The sequence below is a fragment of the Nannospalax galili genome, unplaced genomic scaffold, assembly GCF_000622305.1.
Source record: "Nannospalax galili isolate Female #2095 unplaced genomic scaffold, S.galili_v1.0 scaffold390, whole genome shotgun sequence".
NCBI classification, from domain to species: Eukaryota; Metazoa; Chordata; class Mammalia; order Rodentia; family Spalacidae; genus Nannospalax; species Nannospalax galili.
Window position 1 is genome coordinate 4,577,919 of NW_008330777.1, and position 14,597 is coordinate 4,592,515.

The 14,597-nt window shown below is 34.9% G+C and overlaps 1 protein-coding gene across 1 annotated transcript in view; it reads left to right on the forward strand.

Moving 5' to 3' along the window:
- Positions 1-13,582, forward strand: part of Ptprq (protein tyrosine phosphatase receptor type Q) — a 227,017-nt gene extending 213,435 nt beyond the window's left edge. The window contains exons 40-45 of the mRNA XM_008852127.2: positions 763-897; positions 1,021-1,146; positions 3,405-3,553; positions 8,090-8,225; positions 13,000-13,123; positions 13,358-13,582. Of these exons, the coding sequence (XP_008850349.1) occupies positions 763-897; positions 1,021-1,146; positions 3,405-3,553; positions 8,090-8,225; positions 13,000-13,123; positions 13,358-13,395 (708 nt within the window). The 3' untranslated portion in view covers positions 13,396-13,582. The remainder of the gene's footprint in view (positions 1-762; positions 898-1,020; positions 1,147-3,404; positions 3,554-8,089; positions 8,226-12,999; positions 13,124-13,357) is intronic.
- The last annotated feature ends 1,015 nt before the right edge of the window (positions 13,583-14,597 follow it).

The following is a 14,597-nucleotide window of genomic DNA, read 5'->3' on the forward strand; positions in this document are numbered from 1 at the left end:
TAATTGTTTTTATTTTTTATTTATTTTTCAGCCTGTTCATATTAGGCTTTGATGCCTTGTAAACTGAACACTAAAACTGCTATTTTTGACATTACCAAATAACTACTCAGAAAACTTGCGTGGAATGTCAGCCTCTCTACCCCCAAATTGGATCTATCAGCAGCTCTGACTCTTTCTCTAAATTGCAGCAATTGTTTCTTATCAAGTTGATCTGCAAGCTTTGTAATGCTCTAAAGCTCAATATTGAATTTACTGTCTCTTCCCAAATACTTCTTCCTTGTGATTTCATCCATTTTGAAGACTTTAAGTATGGATAACTTTCAGATTTATCTTTGCACTTTGAACTTCTCCCTTAATTCCAAACTCATATGCCTAGTTGATATATAACATTTCCATTTGAATACGTAATAGTTAATTCAAGTTTAATATATTCAATATGAATTCCTGATTTTCCATACAGATTTGCTTTTCTTGAGTCTTCTTCATCATCTTTTAGAATCATTATTTGTCTCATCTTTTTCTCTCTTACTTAATACATAACCTATTAACAAATTTCTTGCAATATGCTAGATTGTGAGACTAGGTGTCTATATTGGAAATTTGGAGTATCTATGATTATTTACCATTTTAAAGTATGCAATATTTTCAAATAAACACATATTTATACAATGAATAAATTTTCAAGTATTGATCAAGAAGTAAATATATACTTGCTATTTAAAAGTGAATACTGATTCTCTGTATGGAATTGCCTCCTTATAGGGGTACTTATGTCCAAATGAGTTTATTGCTACACAAGGCCCATTACCAGGAACAGTTGGAGATTTTTGGAGAATGGTGTGGGAAACCAGAGCGAAAACATTAGTAATGCTCACACAGTGTTTTGAAAAAGGAAGGGTAAGCTATACAAAATATTTTCAATGCTTTTGTTACCTATAAAATAACTTTAGCTTAATATCATTGACTCTGCAAATAGCAACATAATAATGACTCTTGACTGGTGATTTGCTCTGAATGCAGATCAGATGCCATCAGTATTGGCCAGAGGACAACAAGCCAGTGACAGTTTTTGGAGACATAGTGATTACAAAGCTTATGGAGGACATTCAAATAGATTGGACCATCAGAGATCTGAAAATTGAAAGGGTAAAAAAGAAGGAAAGCGAATGTTATATAAAATATGAATGAATGATATAAATGTTTAGAGTGAAAATATGTAGAAACAGCTCTTCCAAATATATGTGTATTCAATGATGCTTTTCTATAGTTTTGTACAGTTTTTATTTTTGAGAATCCGTACGTGAATATTGCATTCACATCATTTCCATCTCTCTCAGCCCCTCTTCCAACTCCTCCCAGGTCCACCTACGCCCTCTCAATTTCTAGTCGCTTCTTTGGATATTATTGTTATACACACACACACACACACACACACACACACACACACACAGAGTCTATTTAGTGGTATTTGTGTTTTCAAATATTTAGAGCTGATTCTTTTGGGGTTAAATAACTCTTCACAGAGCTAGTCTCTGGAGAAAACCAATTCTCCCTCTCTCAACATCCATTGATTGCCTGTAGCTCTTCATCTTTAAGGAGATTCCTTGAAATTTCCCCCAAACACATTGGCATGTCAAATGTTTTTGACATTATGCAAGTTATACCTCAGCATAATTAAGGCTCCACATGACAAACCAACTGACAACATCATTCCAAATCAAGAGAAACCTGAAGCATTCCCATTAAAATCAGAAATGAGACAGGGCTGTACACTAACCCTACTTCTTTTCAATGTAGTGCTTGCAACTCTAGCTAGAGCAATAAGACAAAAGAAGGAGATGAAAGGGATACTAATTGGAAAAAGAATCAAAGTATACCTATTTTAAGGTGATGCAAATAAGAAATTCCAAAAATAACAACAGAAAACACTTAGGTAATAGTTAACATTTTCAGCAAAGTGGATACAAAATCAGCTTGTAAAAATCGGTGGCCTTTTTTATATACTAATAACAAGCAGAGAAAAAGTCATGGAAATGTTCCCATTCACAATAGCTTCAAAAGCTAGGAATAAACCTAACCAAAGATTCAACAGTTCTTTATGATAAGAACTTTAAATCTTGAGGAAACAAACTTGGGAAAACACTAAAAGATGAAAAAAACCTCTCGTGCTCATGGATTGGTCGAATTAATATTGTGAAAATGGCTATCCTACTAAAAAACCACTTTAGAGATTCAGCACAATCCCAATTAAAATTTCCACAGTGTTTTAAACACAAGTTTTGAATTGATACATTTATTGAAGTATGCATGTCACCGTTTAGTTTCAAACCATGTATTACAGTATATATCAACCTGTTGATATTAAAACCTCAGGTTGATAAAAACAGGAAAGCGAAGAAAATTATTAGATCACTAAGGATTTTTTATGAAGAAACTTATTTGTCTTATGATAGGAGTTTTCATGTCATTCATCTCTTAGTCCTCAAGGCTTGATTTGTGGTGTGTGTGGTTTGTGTGTGTGTTTGTGTATGTGTTTGTTCATGTGTGTGTGCAGGTTCATTTGGGCATATGCAAATGTGTTTGCATGTGTGTGTGCATGTGTATGATTGTGTATGTGGAAGCCAGGGGTAAATTGGAGTTTTTCCTTGATTGCTTTATGTTTTGAGTCAGAGTCCCTCACTGAACCAGAAGCCCACCAACTTGGCTGAGCTAAGTGACCAATGACCTTCAAGAATCAGTTTATCTCTGATCCCCCAGTACTGGGGTTACAGACTTGTGCCACCATGTCTGGCCATTTACGTGAGTGCTTGGGACCAAACTTGGGTTCTCATGCTTCCATTGCTCCAGTCTCTTAATTTTCCTTTTAATCCAGAAACACTACTGAAGACATATTACTGGGTACCACTACATTGTGATGTAACTTCCTATACACATAGAGAATGGCATAAGAACCTTTTCACTTTCTGAGTTATAGACACTTAATGCCTTAGTTTTGTATAGCTGATGAATGTATTTACTTCCCATTTTATGTTAAACTGTCTCAAAATCTATTCTAAGTGCTATAGAACATTTTACTACATTTGAGGACAGGTAGATCTATTTGAAAGCCCCTTATTGTTATGGTTCATAACAACACATAAATTTCCTTTTTTACCCTTTTGATTAGTCCTAGGAATTCAACCCAGAGCCATGCATATGCTAGGCAAACATTCTACCACTGAGATGCATCATTAGCCCCAATCCTGCTTCTGTTTCATGTAACAATAAAAGATCTGCTATGAAAATTAGTAAAAAAAAAATTTGTTCTGTTTAGTAAGAAGTTAACTTTATAAATCCACTTGCCAAACCAAAGGCATGTTCATTCATAAGTAATGTTATCATTTATTAATCTGTCATTTGTCTAGCATGGAGATTGCATGATTGTCCGACAGTGTAACTTTACTGGTTGGCCTGAGCATGGAGTTCCTGAGAACACTGCTCCTCTAATTCATTTTGTGAAGTTGGTACGAGCAAACAGAGCACATGACACCACACCTATGGTTGTTCATTGCAGGTAAGAAAGATGGACCTACAATCTATTAAGCACGGTCTTGAAAGCCAATGCGGTCTTTCATTATCACGATATAAAATTTTATTTTATTATAGAAGATTAATCTGATTCAGTTCAGCTTATAATGTCATTACATTTTATTAGTTATGACAAACTAGAATGTAGCATTTTTGTTTGCTTGTTTTGATTTGGGATTTTTCATCAATATATATTTTTATCAAATTTTTGTGCATTTCATAAAATACATTTTGATCATATTTAGACCTCTCCCCCTCTTTACACCCTGTATATTCATCCCACCAGATTTCATGCATTCTGTCATATATGTTAAGGCTTATCTAGTCAAGTTTGTGTCCCCAGATTTCTCTCCATGTGAGTTCATCCACTGGAGCCTGGTCAGTCTATCCAGCATCACTCCTTTAATGAAGACCAACTCTCCCTCACTCAGCAGAGAACAATTGCCAATAGTTCCTCTGTTAAAGTTGGGGTTTCTTGCCCATTTCCCCAGTTCTATGCTGAATTTTTGTCTGGTTTGTTTACATGGGTCTTGTGTTTGCTGTAAGTTCATATGAGCAAGTTAATAGGTCCCTAAAAACTGTTTCCTTGTGGTCACCCACCAACCCTGGCTCTTAGAGTCTTCTTGCCTTCTCTTCCACAATGGTCCCTGGGACTTAGGTGAGTGAGGTTTAATAGAGAAGGCCCATCCAAGGACATACAGTCTCTCATTCTCTACATTTTTTTTTCAGTTGTGGCTTTCTCTGTTATTCATCCTCTGCTTCATGAGATAGTTTTGCTGGTGAGCATTGAGAGATGCATTACTATTCTTTCTACCTCCTATTCTACTATGTTCCATAAGCCTTAGGTATAGAGGTTCCATTATTTATGTATCACTTACTCTCTGCGTTTGACCAGTTGCAGAACTCTGTAATGGTCTCCATTTGTTGCAAAAAGAAGCTTCTTTGATGAGTGCTGAGAGGTATGCTTGTCTGTAAATATAGGGATACATACTTAGCAAAATAGTATGCATGACTAGAGATGTGACATACTTAGGACTTTCTCTAGGAACTGAGACAGTGTTTCCCTATAGCCCCAGCTGGCCTGGAATTTGTTATGTAGACCAGGCTGACCTCTATCTCAGAGATCCACCTTCCTCTGCCTCCCTGAGTGATCAATGAATGTATCTCAAAGAAAGGGAAAAAATATACCAGTACAGGATTGTTTTCTAATTTATTCACTAGATTTCTTCCCAAAGGCTTTAAAAATATTTGTAAATCATAACTCATCACTTATTATGTGTATATGTGTGTCTGTATGGTTTTATAAATTTTACTAATAGCATCTGATCTATAATTATTTCAGTTACTATTATTCCAATATCACAATGTACATTTTTCTATAAAAACTTCCAGATTTCTTAATTACAAGGAAGAAATAAGGAAAAATAGTCTTTGAAACAAAAATCAAATTAAGTGACTAGTTAAGTATGGTTACAGATTTTCACAAAATTTTGGCTTGACAGTTTTTTTCTAGGTTTTTAAAAATAGTTGAGAGATAAATGGGGGATTTCTGGGATTAGAGATTTAAGACAGTAGTAGAGTTCCTGCCCAGCAAATACAAGGCAGTGTGTTCAGTCTTCAGCTCAAAACAAAAACAAAAAATAATGTTGAGGATTTCTGCCTCATTATTTTCGACGGTTTCTAATATTCTTATAAATAAGGCTCACAACTGCTTAGAATTCAAAATTTTTTTCTGTCTACATGGGTATAATTTAAATTTCATAAAATAAAATCATAATCACAATTATCATAGTTTATAAACGCATCTCAACTTGACTTCATAATTAGAGAATGGAGGAAAAGTGGGATAATTTAATGAATAATTATGATTCTACTTAGACAGTATACCTAAAATATGAAAACTCACAGAGGCAAGAATTTAGTGTAGCTACCACTGAAGAAATACTAAAGAGTTATTTTTTTACCATAGTTTATGTATAGAATGATGAAAAAATTCTGGAAATGGATAATGATACTAGCTAGCTACATGGCACCATAAACATATTTAGTGCCACTGAACTGTACATTTAACAATTAAGATGGTAAAATTTACATTATCTTTTAATAAAATAAAATTATTTTTGGTTAACAATATATTTTAATAATTTTTTTGGTCTTTTTGAGACAGGGTCTCCCTGGAGTCCCAGCTGGCCTGGAAATCACTATGTAGACCAGGCTGGCCTTGAACTCAGAGATTTGCTTACTTCTGCCTCTCAAGTGCTGGGATTAAAGGTGTGGGCCAGTATACCAGGCTATTTTAATAATTTTTAACAGTACATTTAAATCTTTATGTAATAGAAAAAAATCTCAGTGTATCATTTAAATGATTACACCCTTTTGCTTCCTCATTATGAACTATCTGAACAATATCAATTTATATAAAGCATATAGACAAACAGCAGAATCTTTCTCTTCCCTCCCTATTTAATTTCCTTCTACATAAAATTTCCATAAAATAGTATAAAATATGCTATTATTGATGGTCAGTTTTAAAGATCATTTTCAGTTGTCTGACATCCCCACCTTCCTACCTCAACTGTAAAGTCCCAGCCTCTATGCAACATGCCAACTTTCCTGACTAAAAAATATTTGGAATTTGATGTTTCCCAATTAGAATACCTGGTGCCATCTCTGAAGTCTCTTCTGCACTTTTCCCTCAAAGCTAATAAAAAAGATCCCCCTTCTGCTTAGAAATGAAACCCTGGAGTCATTTTTGCCTTTCTTAACCCTCACCCACACCCCACATTCCACAGACACCCACCAGCAGGCACCTGAGTCCCCAGCCACCCTCTACCTCCTCACTGTACCCCTTTTTATGGTCTCCTTGCTTTCTTTGAACACACAAAATCTGCTCGCCTTCATCATATTCTCATTTTGCAGGCTCTGCCACTGTGAGCCTCACACCTGCTGAACTCTCTAACCTTGGGCCACCTTCTTTTCAAATATTACAGTATTAAAGAAGCTTTGACTGATGACCTTATTCAGTCTTTCACCTTCTTTCTCCTTCTGATTTTTCTTTCTTTGTAACACTGATTTCCCCAAGTATATACTTATGTGTATTTATTTGTATTCCGATGTTCTCTGAGATAAGCTCCATAGCACAGGGAATTTACATCCTTACTGTTATATTCCTGATGCCTAGAACAATGCCTAGCACTCAAAATATGACCAATGATTTAAGGACTCATGGCTCTGCTCAGGCATATACATACATAAACATACAGATATGTATATATACATGTATATGTTATCACGGTCACTTTTTTGTAGTAATACAAGTTTTTGGTTGAATCATAGGAAGTAGTTGATAATATTTGGCTATGTATTATTTAGACAAATGGCACTTTCATATAGTTCAAAATAATATTTGTTTTATGAGATGACCTTTCAATGTACTTTCAGATTAATTATTACATTAACCATTTAAATACCTAGAGATCTTGTATTTCTAACAGGAATTTCTGAATCAATCTTGTAAGGTTGGTCAATTAACCATTTCCATGCAGTTTGTACCTTGGGCATTAAATTAAACGTTTTAAAAGGTTAGACTTGGGAATTACATTATCTCTAAGAGGTTAAAATAAAAAATCAAAGAAAATGCATGAGATTATTTTTCCAATATGATGCAGAAGAAAAACTATATGAGTTAAGTATTTAACATTTTAATATTTAATGTTTTTATTGGTAACTGAAAATATTATCAATATGAAGTTTCTTGTATCAATATTTTTAAATGGTTCCAGGATGTAGCTGGGATGTTTAGGGATCAGTGTTATGTATACAGTACTGTGGGTTAGATCTCTAGCAAAGCAAAATAACGAATAATAAATAAATAAATAAATAAATAAATAAATAAATAAACTGAAAATCATCTCCATACTTTTCCAACACTCCTTAAGATATTTAAAACGGAGAAGATAAGTTCAACTGTCTGAAAGGAGAGAACATTCTCATATGAAGTTAAAACAATGGTGACAGCTTGCAGAAGTCCTATGCAAGCTCAAATCAGACAAAAATCCCAGCATAGACATGAAGGGGAGTGGTGGGTGTGGGTGAAGAATCCCAACACAACCTAAGGAATTTTTGGCATTTGATGGCTGCTGGGAGGCAGGTAAGAGAATGTCTTACAGGGTTGGGTCTCTTTGTGGTCCCAGGGGAATGGTCCCACACTGAAGGACATTTGGGGACACAAATCAGACTCTATAGACCATACTACATATATAATATAGTTCAGTAAATTGGGCTAGGAATGGGGGGGATGTGGAGAGGGGAGCGCATCTAAATACCATCATACTACACTGTATGAAAAATCGCAAAAATTCAATTGAAAAAAGCACCTGTTCTAGGGGATAAAAAAAGAGAACCAATAAAGCATTTGATAAAAATATTAATGGTAATCTGTGTCATAGTTTACGTTCATCATCACCATCAACATCAAAAATCCTTCGTTGAATAATGTTCCTATAATTTCATCTCCCTGCAGTGCTGGGGTTGGAAGAACTGGAGTTTTCATTGCTCTAGACCACCTAACACAACATATAGATGACCATGATTTTGTGGACATATATGGACTGGTAGCTGAACTGAGGAGTGAGCGGATGTGCATGGTGCAGAATCTGGTAAGGCATCTCAGCCCACTCAGTCTTCTTCCTTGTCAGCTCTAGAATTTCTACACAGGAGCATCTTAGTGTAGTGACCTGCATGAAGCTGTATTTGCAGTGCACGAGGCTGTTTGGCTATATTATCAACCTCTGGCGGAGGCAGAGTCGGGGAGGTGATGGGAGAACTGAAGATGTGCTTGAGCGCTGTTCCCTACTCTTCATCCTAATTCATTTGTACTGATGATGAGAAAAAAAAATACAGCGTTGATTTTAATTTACCTTTTAGCAACTTTAGAGAGCTTACAAAGTGAAATCAAAGCAATTTCTTTTACAAATGTTATGTTAAAGCTATAATTGGGGAAAGCATTAAAATTTGGCTTTAATGAGTTTCTATGTATTTCACTTGTCTGTATTTCTGCTGAATATTAGTACTAATAATTATTGTAGCATGTTACCAACTAAATAACTAGGAATTTTTATTGATTTGGAGACAAATGTATCTGTAACACAGATTTTTCTTCTATTAGAAATTACACTGTAACATGGAAATGAAATGAACAGCCTTCCATTGAGTATCAATTGGGTTCTAAATGGTATGCTAGATGTTATACATATATTGTCTTATTTAATCCTGATGAAAACTTTTATTTGTAAATCAGGGTTAATAAAACTAGTCAGTAGACTAGGTATTATTGGCTTTACTTTATTAGTAAGGAATCAAAACTTCCCAAAATGTAAGTGATATTCCAAGGTGATATTTTTAATGTATCAGAGCCCAAATTCAAACCTTTTGACTAAAATATACAAGATGTTCCTGTTTATGACTTTGTTCTGGACTTTGTAATAAATGTATTAAGTGTGTAGATCTGCTGCATCAGTATTTTCTGGAGCACTTACTAAAATACAAGTGGCATCAAACTTATTAAAGGTGTGAGAAACGCCTTGCTGCTAAATGTGATAAAGAAATTAATTTTAAACATAGGATTTCTTAGAGCCTTTAGGCTAATATGCATTGGCAATAACAAATGCAGAGTTCTTTTGCACAATATTTTTCAAACTTACATGATTGTGGAACCTTTCGATACTTCTGGACTCCAAACCTCTGAGACTACCTCAGAGTACATTAATCCTTTTAGGAAGATACTGTCATATGCCAGAGACATCCAAACTTATTAGGAAAAATATTTAAATATTGAATGACAACACAAATGTGTTTATTATTTAAATGTATAATGTATCATTATTTAAGTTATGAAATCTAAGCAAAAAAAGAAATTGGAAAACAATAGAAATATCAAATAAGCAGTATTTTAAAAACCTTACTAATTGGTTTGGCATCATATTATTAAATGTTTTCTTAAAGCAAATTACATGAAGGATAAAATGTTTCCATTTTAATTATTAAGATGTGATGTAGCTTAGCCATTTCTTAGTTCATTGTTATTTTTGCCTCATGATATGGTTACAGGATTATTTTAGAAGCATGAAGAATGTTAGGCCTACTCATTTCTTCTCATTCATTTGGACTTTCATGTTAAATATAAACTTTCACCTCCAGTGTCTTTGTTGGAATCTTTCGCAGCCACTTCAACCCTGGGAGGATTAACTAGGTAAAACTAGATCACGTCCATGTGCAATCCCTCGTGTGCTGACAGGGAACAAATGAGTCAAGTATCACTCTTCACTCAGGCTTTTTCAGAAATGTAATACTACATGTGACAGGGTTAGCTTCGTAGACATACACTCTATGTAGTGTATAGGTCCCCACACTCAAAAGTACCCTGCATTTGGTTAAGTGCATCACTTTCTTAATTTTTCAGAAACTTTTTTGACATATAATAAACAAACTTAATTTAGAATTATTATTAGCATGATTTTGAAATATATATACATATAAAATGACAATGCATTTAGTTGGTTATAATAAAATATAACTAAAATGAGTATTTCATTAATTTTTATTGTTTTGTATTCATGAACCAGTTTTTGAGAATTTATAGATAGATACACTTAATATTTTACATCACCTCTACCTCTCCCTTTCCACCTCCAACTCTTCCTATGTCCCTGCCACATTCCACTCTCAAACTCCTGTCCTCTTCTATATTTATTATTGTTTCCTACACGTACACATATAAAACCTACTCAGTCCAATTAGTGTACATGGGTTTAGGACTCACCACTTAGACTTGGGCAGCCTATCAGGGAGCCCATTCATGCTAGCATGACAAAGAGACTGTATTTGCATTGTACAGTGGGTCCTTTGATAATATAACTGGTCTTTATCTTAATGAGGACTCCAGTATCAATTAACCATCAATAAAATTCAATTTCCTGCCAGGCATGGTGACACTAGACTTTAATCCCAGCTCTCAGGGGGCAGAAGCAGGTGGATCTCTGTGAGTTCAAGGTCAGTCTGGTCTACATAATGAGTTCTGTCCTTCCAAATGCCTGTGAATTTTCCTGAGGTGCCGGGAAGGGTGGGCTATTGAGCTATAAAAAGAAGGGTAGCGTTTTCTTCTTAAATCCTTGAGGCTGCACACTGACAATCACTATTCTTGCAAAATTAGTGGTTGGCTCTCTTGACTAGAACAGAGGGTTGAATTGATAGTCTCTTAGAATTAGAGTTCTTTCTTTTTTCCTTCCTGAGATAGTCTCCCTGTAGTCCCAGCTGGCCTGGAACTTATTATGTAGACCAGGTTGGCCTTGATCTCACAGAGATCCTCCTGCCTCTGCTGGGATTAAAGGCATGTGCTGCCACACCCACCTAGATTCCATCTTTAAATGATAAAAGTTGAAAGACTTGTCAGGGTCTGCAGCTTTGTGGAAGTGACCTTCATGAATGTATTCAAGAAATTAATAATTTCACCCAATTCAGTAGTCCATATATGTTATAAACCTAATGTGCAATATTTGTCAGCCAGGCAACACAAAATGTTTCAGGTTGGATAGGGGAATGGCAAGTTCAAGATTTCAAAGTCAGAACTGAATTCATAATCTAGTTCTGATGGTTGTTGGCGCTGACACTCTGAGCTATTTCCCTTTTATGAGTTGGTATCATTTTCACAGACCTGTTGCCCTAGTAAATAAAAGAAAGTGTCTAAAGCACCCAGCATGCAGTGTGAGTTCCACGAGGTTTTGCTAGTGTCCCTCCTTGTTGGAAAGGAGGCAGTCTGAAGCTCTTTCACCTTAGTTCCCTGAAGCTGTGTTCTCACTATCTTTTCCCAGTGATAAAAATCAGGAAAATAACTACATCTTGGCTCTGGTCCTTACAAACTAGCATTACCTTGATGAAGGGTCATCTCTTCTTTATTTCTATTGCACTGAGGGGTGATTGCAGTTTCTATGAAGAATGCTCATGTCTCCATACACACTACAGCAATGCCGCAGGAGTGGGAAGGCAGGAACCTCAACAATATTCTGCCACTGAAAGACAGCAGAGGGGAGCAGATCACACTGAGGAGAGAGATTGAAAAGTCCCTCTGAGAGAAGGCTCTAAAGTGATATTACATCCTGAAATACTATTGGTGCCTTGATTAAAGGTTGATTTGGAATATTCTCTTCATTGCTTTGGCTTCTCCTGGAAATTAGCTGGCATGAAATCATATGATAGAGGAAAAAAAAAGCTATCATGCTTTGGATATATAATTTTTTACACATATTTCAGGTATGTTAAATATTCTTTAAATCTCACAATGCAGGGTTTAGATTCCCTGGGACCAGGAGACTCAGCTTCATAAAAATGAAATTAATTCTTAAGGTATCAGCATTGTTATCTGAGGTAGAAACTTGTATTTTCATGACATTTCATAACCTCCTTGGCAATAACACATAATGCCTGAGGGATCTTGGAGCCCACAGAACTGTCTCACACTGCTCAGCTTGCTCTCCTGGCAGAGTTTACACCCATCATTCTTTCCAGTGGAGAAGATGAGAACCGGGTAGTCAAGAGCTTCATATATCAAATGTGACTGACTTCAAGTTCAAATTTACTGTTGAAAAATCTCAAGATTTCTAAGTGTAAATTATTTTTAAAAAATTGTATTGTGCAGATGTACATCTGTTAATAACATTCATTGTATGATCTATATTTGAAAATGCTGTTGGAGTTATAATGAAAGAAACTTATTAGCAATGTGAGTAGTATGATTATTATTTCGTAATAACACTTCATTTCTTAACAAAATTGAATGCTGTAACTGGATCATCCACCTCAAGTACAAAACTTGATCCCTAATGACTTCGGCATGGCATGTTCACTAAATCACATCTGCCCTTAAATGGCAAAGATTGGGTAGCTGTGATAATTAAATAAGACTAAGTCAACAAATATTTATTACACAACTGCTGTGTGCCAGGCACTGATGTTGCCAGTAGGAATTTAGCAACAAATATGAAAGAGTTTTGCTCTCATAGAATGCCATTCTAGTAATGAAATGTTACTGGAAATGTTTTATAACCCACAAAGAAATAAGCATTACTAATAATGACCAGCAATTTCAGAGAACAAGTTCAATAGAAAAGTTCCACAAATGGTTTTGAAGTATTATAGTAGAAGATACGAACATAACCTCCTAAAACAACCATTTTTGAGGACTTTCTCAAAATCAGTTTCATCAATTTATGTCAGATATATTTCTTATGCATGAGTAAGGATGGTTTAAAATACACACTTTTGTAGTCTGAAGGACTACTGTAATGTTAGTTTTACCACTAGCAGCACTGATGATGCTCTCTTTAAAAGAAAAATCCCCACCCCATTGTTTGTTTCAACTCTTCCTTTGGTGTCTAGGCACAATATATCTTCTTACATCAGTGCATTCTGGATCTCTTATCAAATAAAGGAAGTCACCAGCCCATCTGCTTTGTTAACTATTCCACGCTTCAGAAGATGGACTCTTTGGATGCCATGGAAGGTAAGCAGACGCAATCCATACCCTGCTCACTAGCTTACCACCTACTGAGGACTATTAATTTCACAGTAACCTGATCAAAATACTTGAGAAGCCAATTTAGTGCATATATCAACTTTTTATTTCCTTTTTATCATAGTTGGGATCGTAGCTTGATTATGTTTTATGATTAAAAATATAAACCTGTTGAATTGTTAATTTCAGTAGTGTCTTTTCACATTGTATTACATGTTATAGGTGATGTTGAACTGGAATGGGAAGAAACCACCATGTAAATATTTAGACCAACAGTAATGACTGGAAGATAAAATTTTTGGATCCCGGGAACCAAATTGTCTCTTCTTGCTTCTGAATTGAAGTGGGCAAAGGAAATCTTCATGCTGTGCCTCACTAACTGGATTGTCTATTTAATAGACAGTTGTAGGAAACGATTAATTTAAGATAGTTGTTTGTTTTGTATAGAATAAATATTGTGCATTTTAAATGTTTAAGAAAAGACATCCTGTAGGTTTTTGAGGTCCTCAATATTTTGGAATAAGCCAAATATAAAATTACTATTATATTATCATACATATTTCACTGTGTATTTTCCCTGTGTTGCATTTCGTTTGGAACAAAAGCTGTACATGGTCATTCGGTAGCATTATTTTGGGCCTCCAGAGTGCTGACGTTCCTTGTGGATGACTTCCAGGACTGTCATAATGATCTGTACTTCCATGTACACCCCTGTGTTTTGAATCCTCTATTTTATGAGTGTTGAGATATCATCTTATGATCCTGAACAGCTGAACAGTAACCTCCTGACATTGTAGAGATCACTCAGTCTTTAGTCAACACACAGTAGCTCTTTTGTAAAACTTAGAGTTGTTTAAGTTGTATTGTGATTTTTGTTTTGCAAAAGCAAAAAAATCAAAAGTACAATTTCATATATGAAGTTATAGAATATCTCTTTATTCTGTCTACATTTGCACACTGCCAGGCACAGAATGTCCTGTATTGTACTTAAGTACATAGTCATAGATACTACAGTATTTGCCCATTAGATTTGTATTCAATCTGACATTAACAGTGTGAAGAGTTTCTGAGCAGAAATGTATACAATGGTAATAAAATGATAGAGCGTGTTGCAAGCTTGTAAACTAATAAATGATATGGTGTGTGGTGCCAACAGGAACTTCTGAATAGACAACATTAAATGATCTTTATTTCCCAGACATTATATAGCAGTATATTTGGTGGAAATTAAAACAACTAAATTAACCAGATTGTATCAAATAAGATATTTTAAAAGAAAATTATTTTGCCTCCATTTTATTAGATAGAAATAATGTACTTAGTTGAGTTCTGTGAAATTATTTTCTCATAGATTCTATTAAAGTCACAACAAATAAATAGTTTAAACAGTCTTCTACTTCTGTGATAAGAACTTTATCTTATGCTTTTTTTTAGAAAGTGTGATGGCCAATAAAACACAATT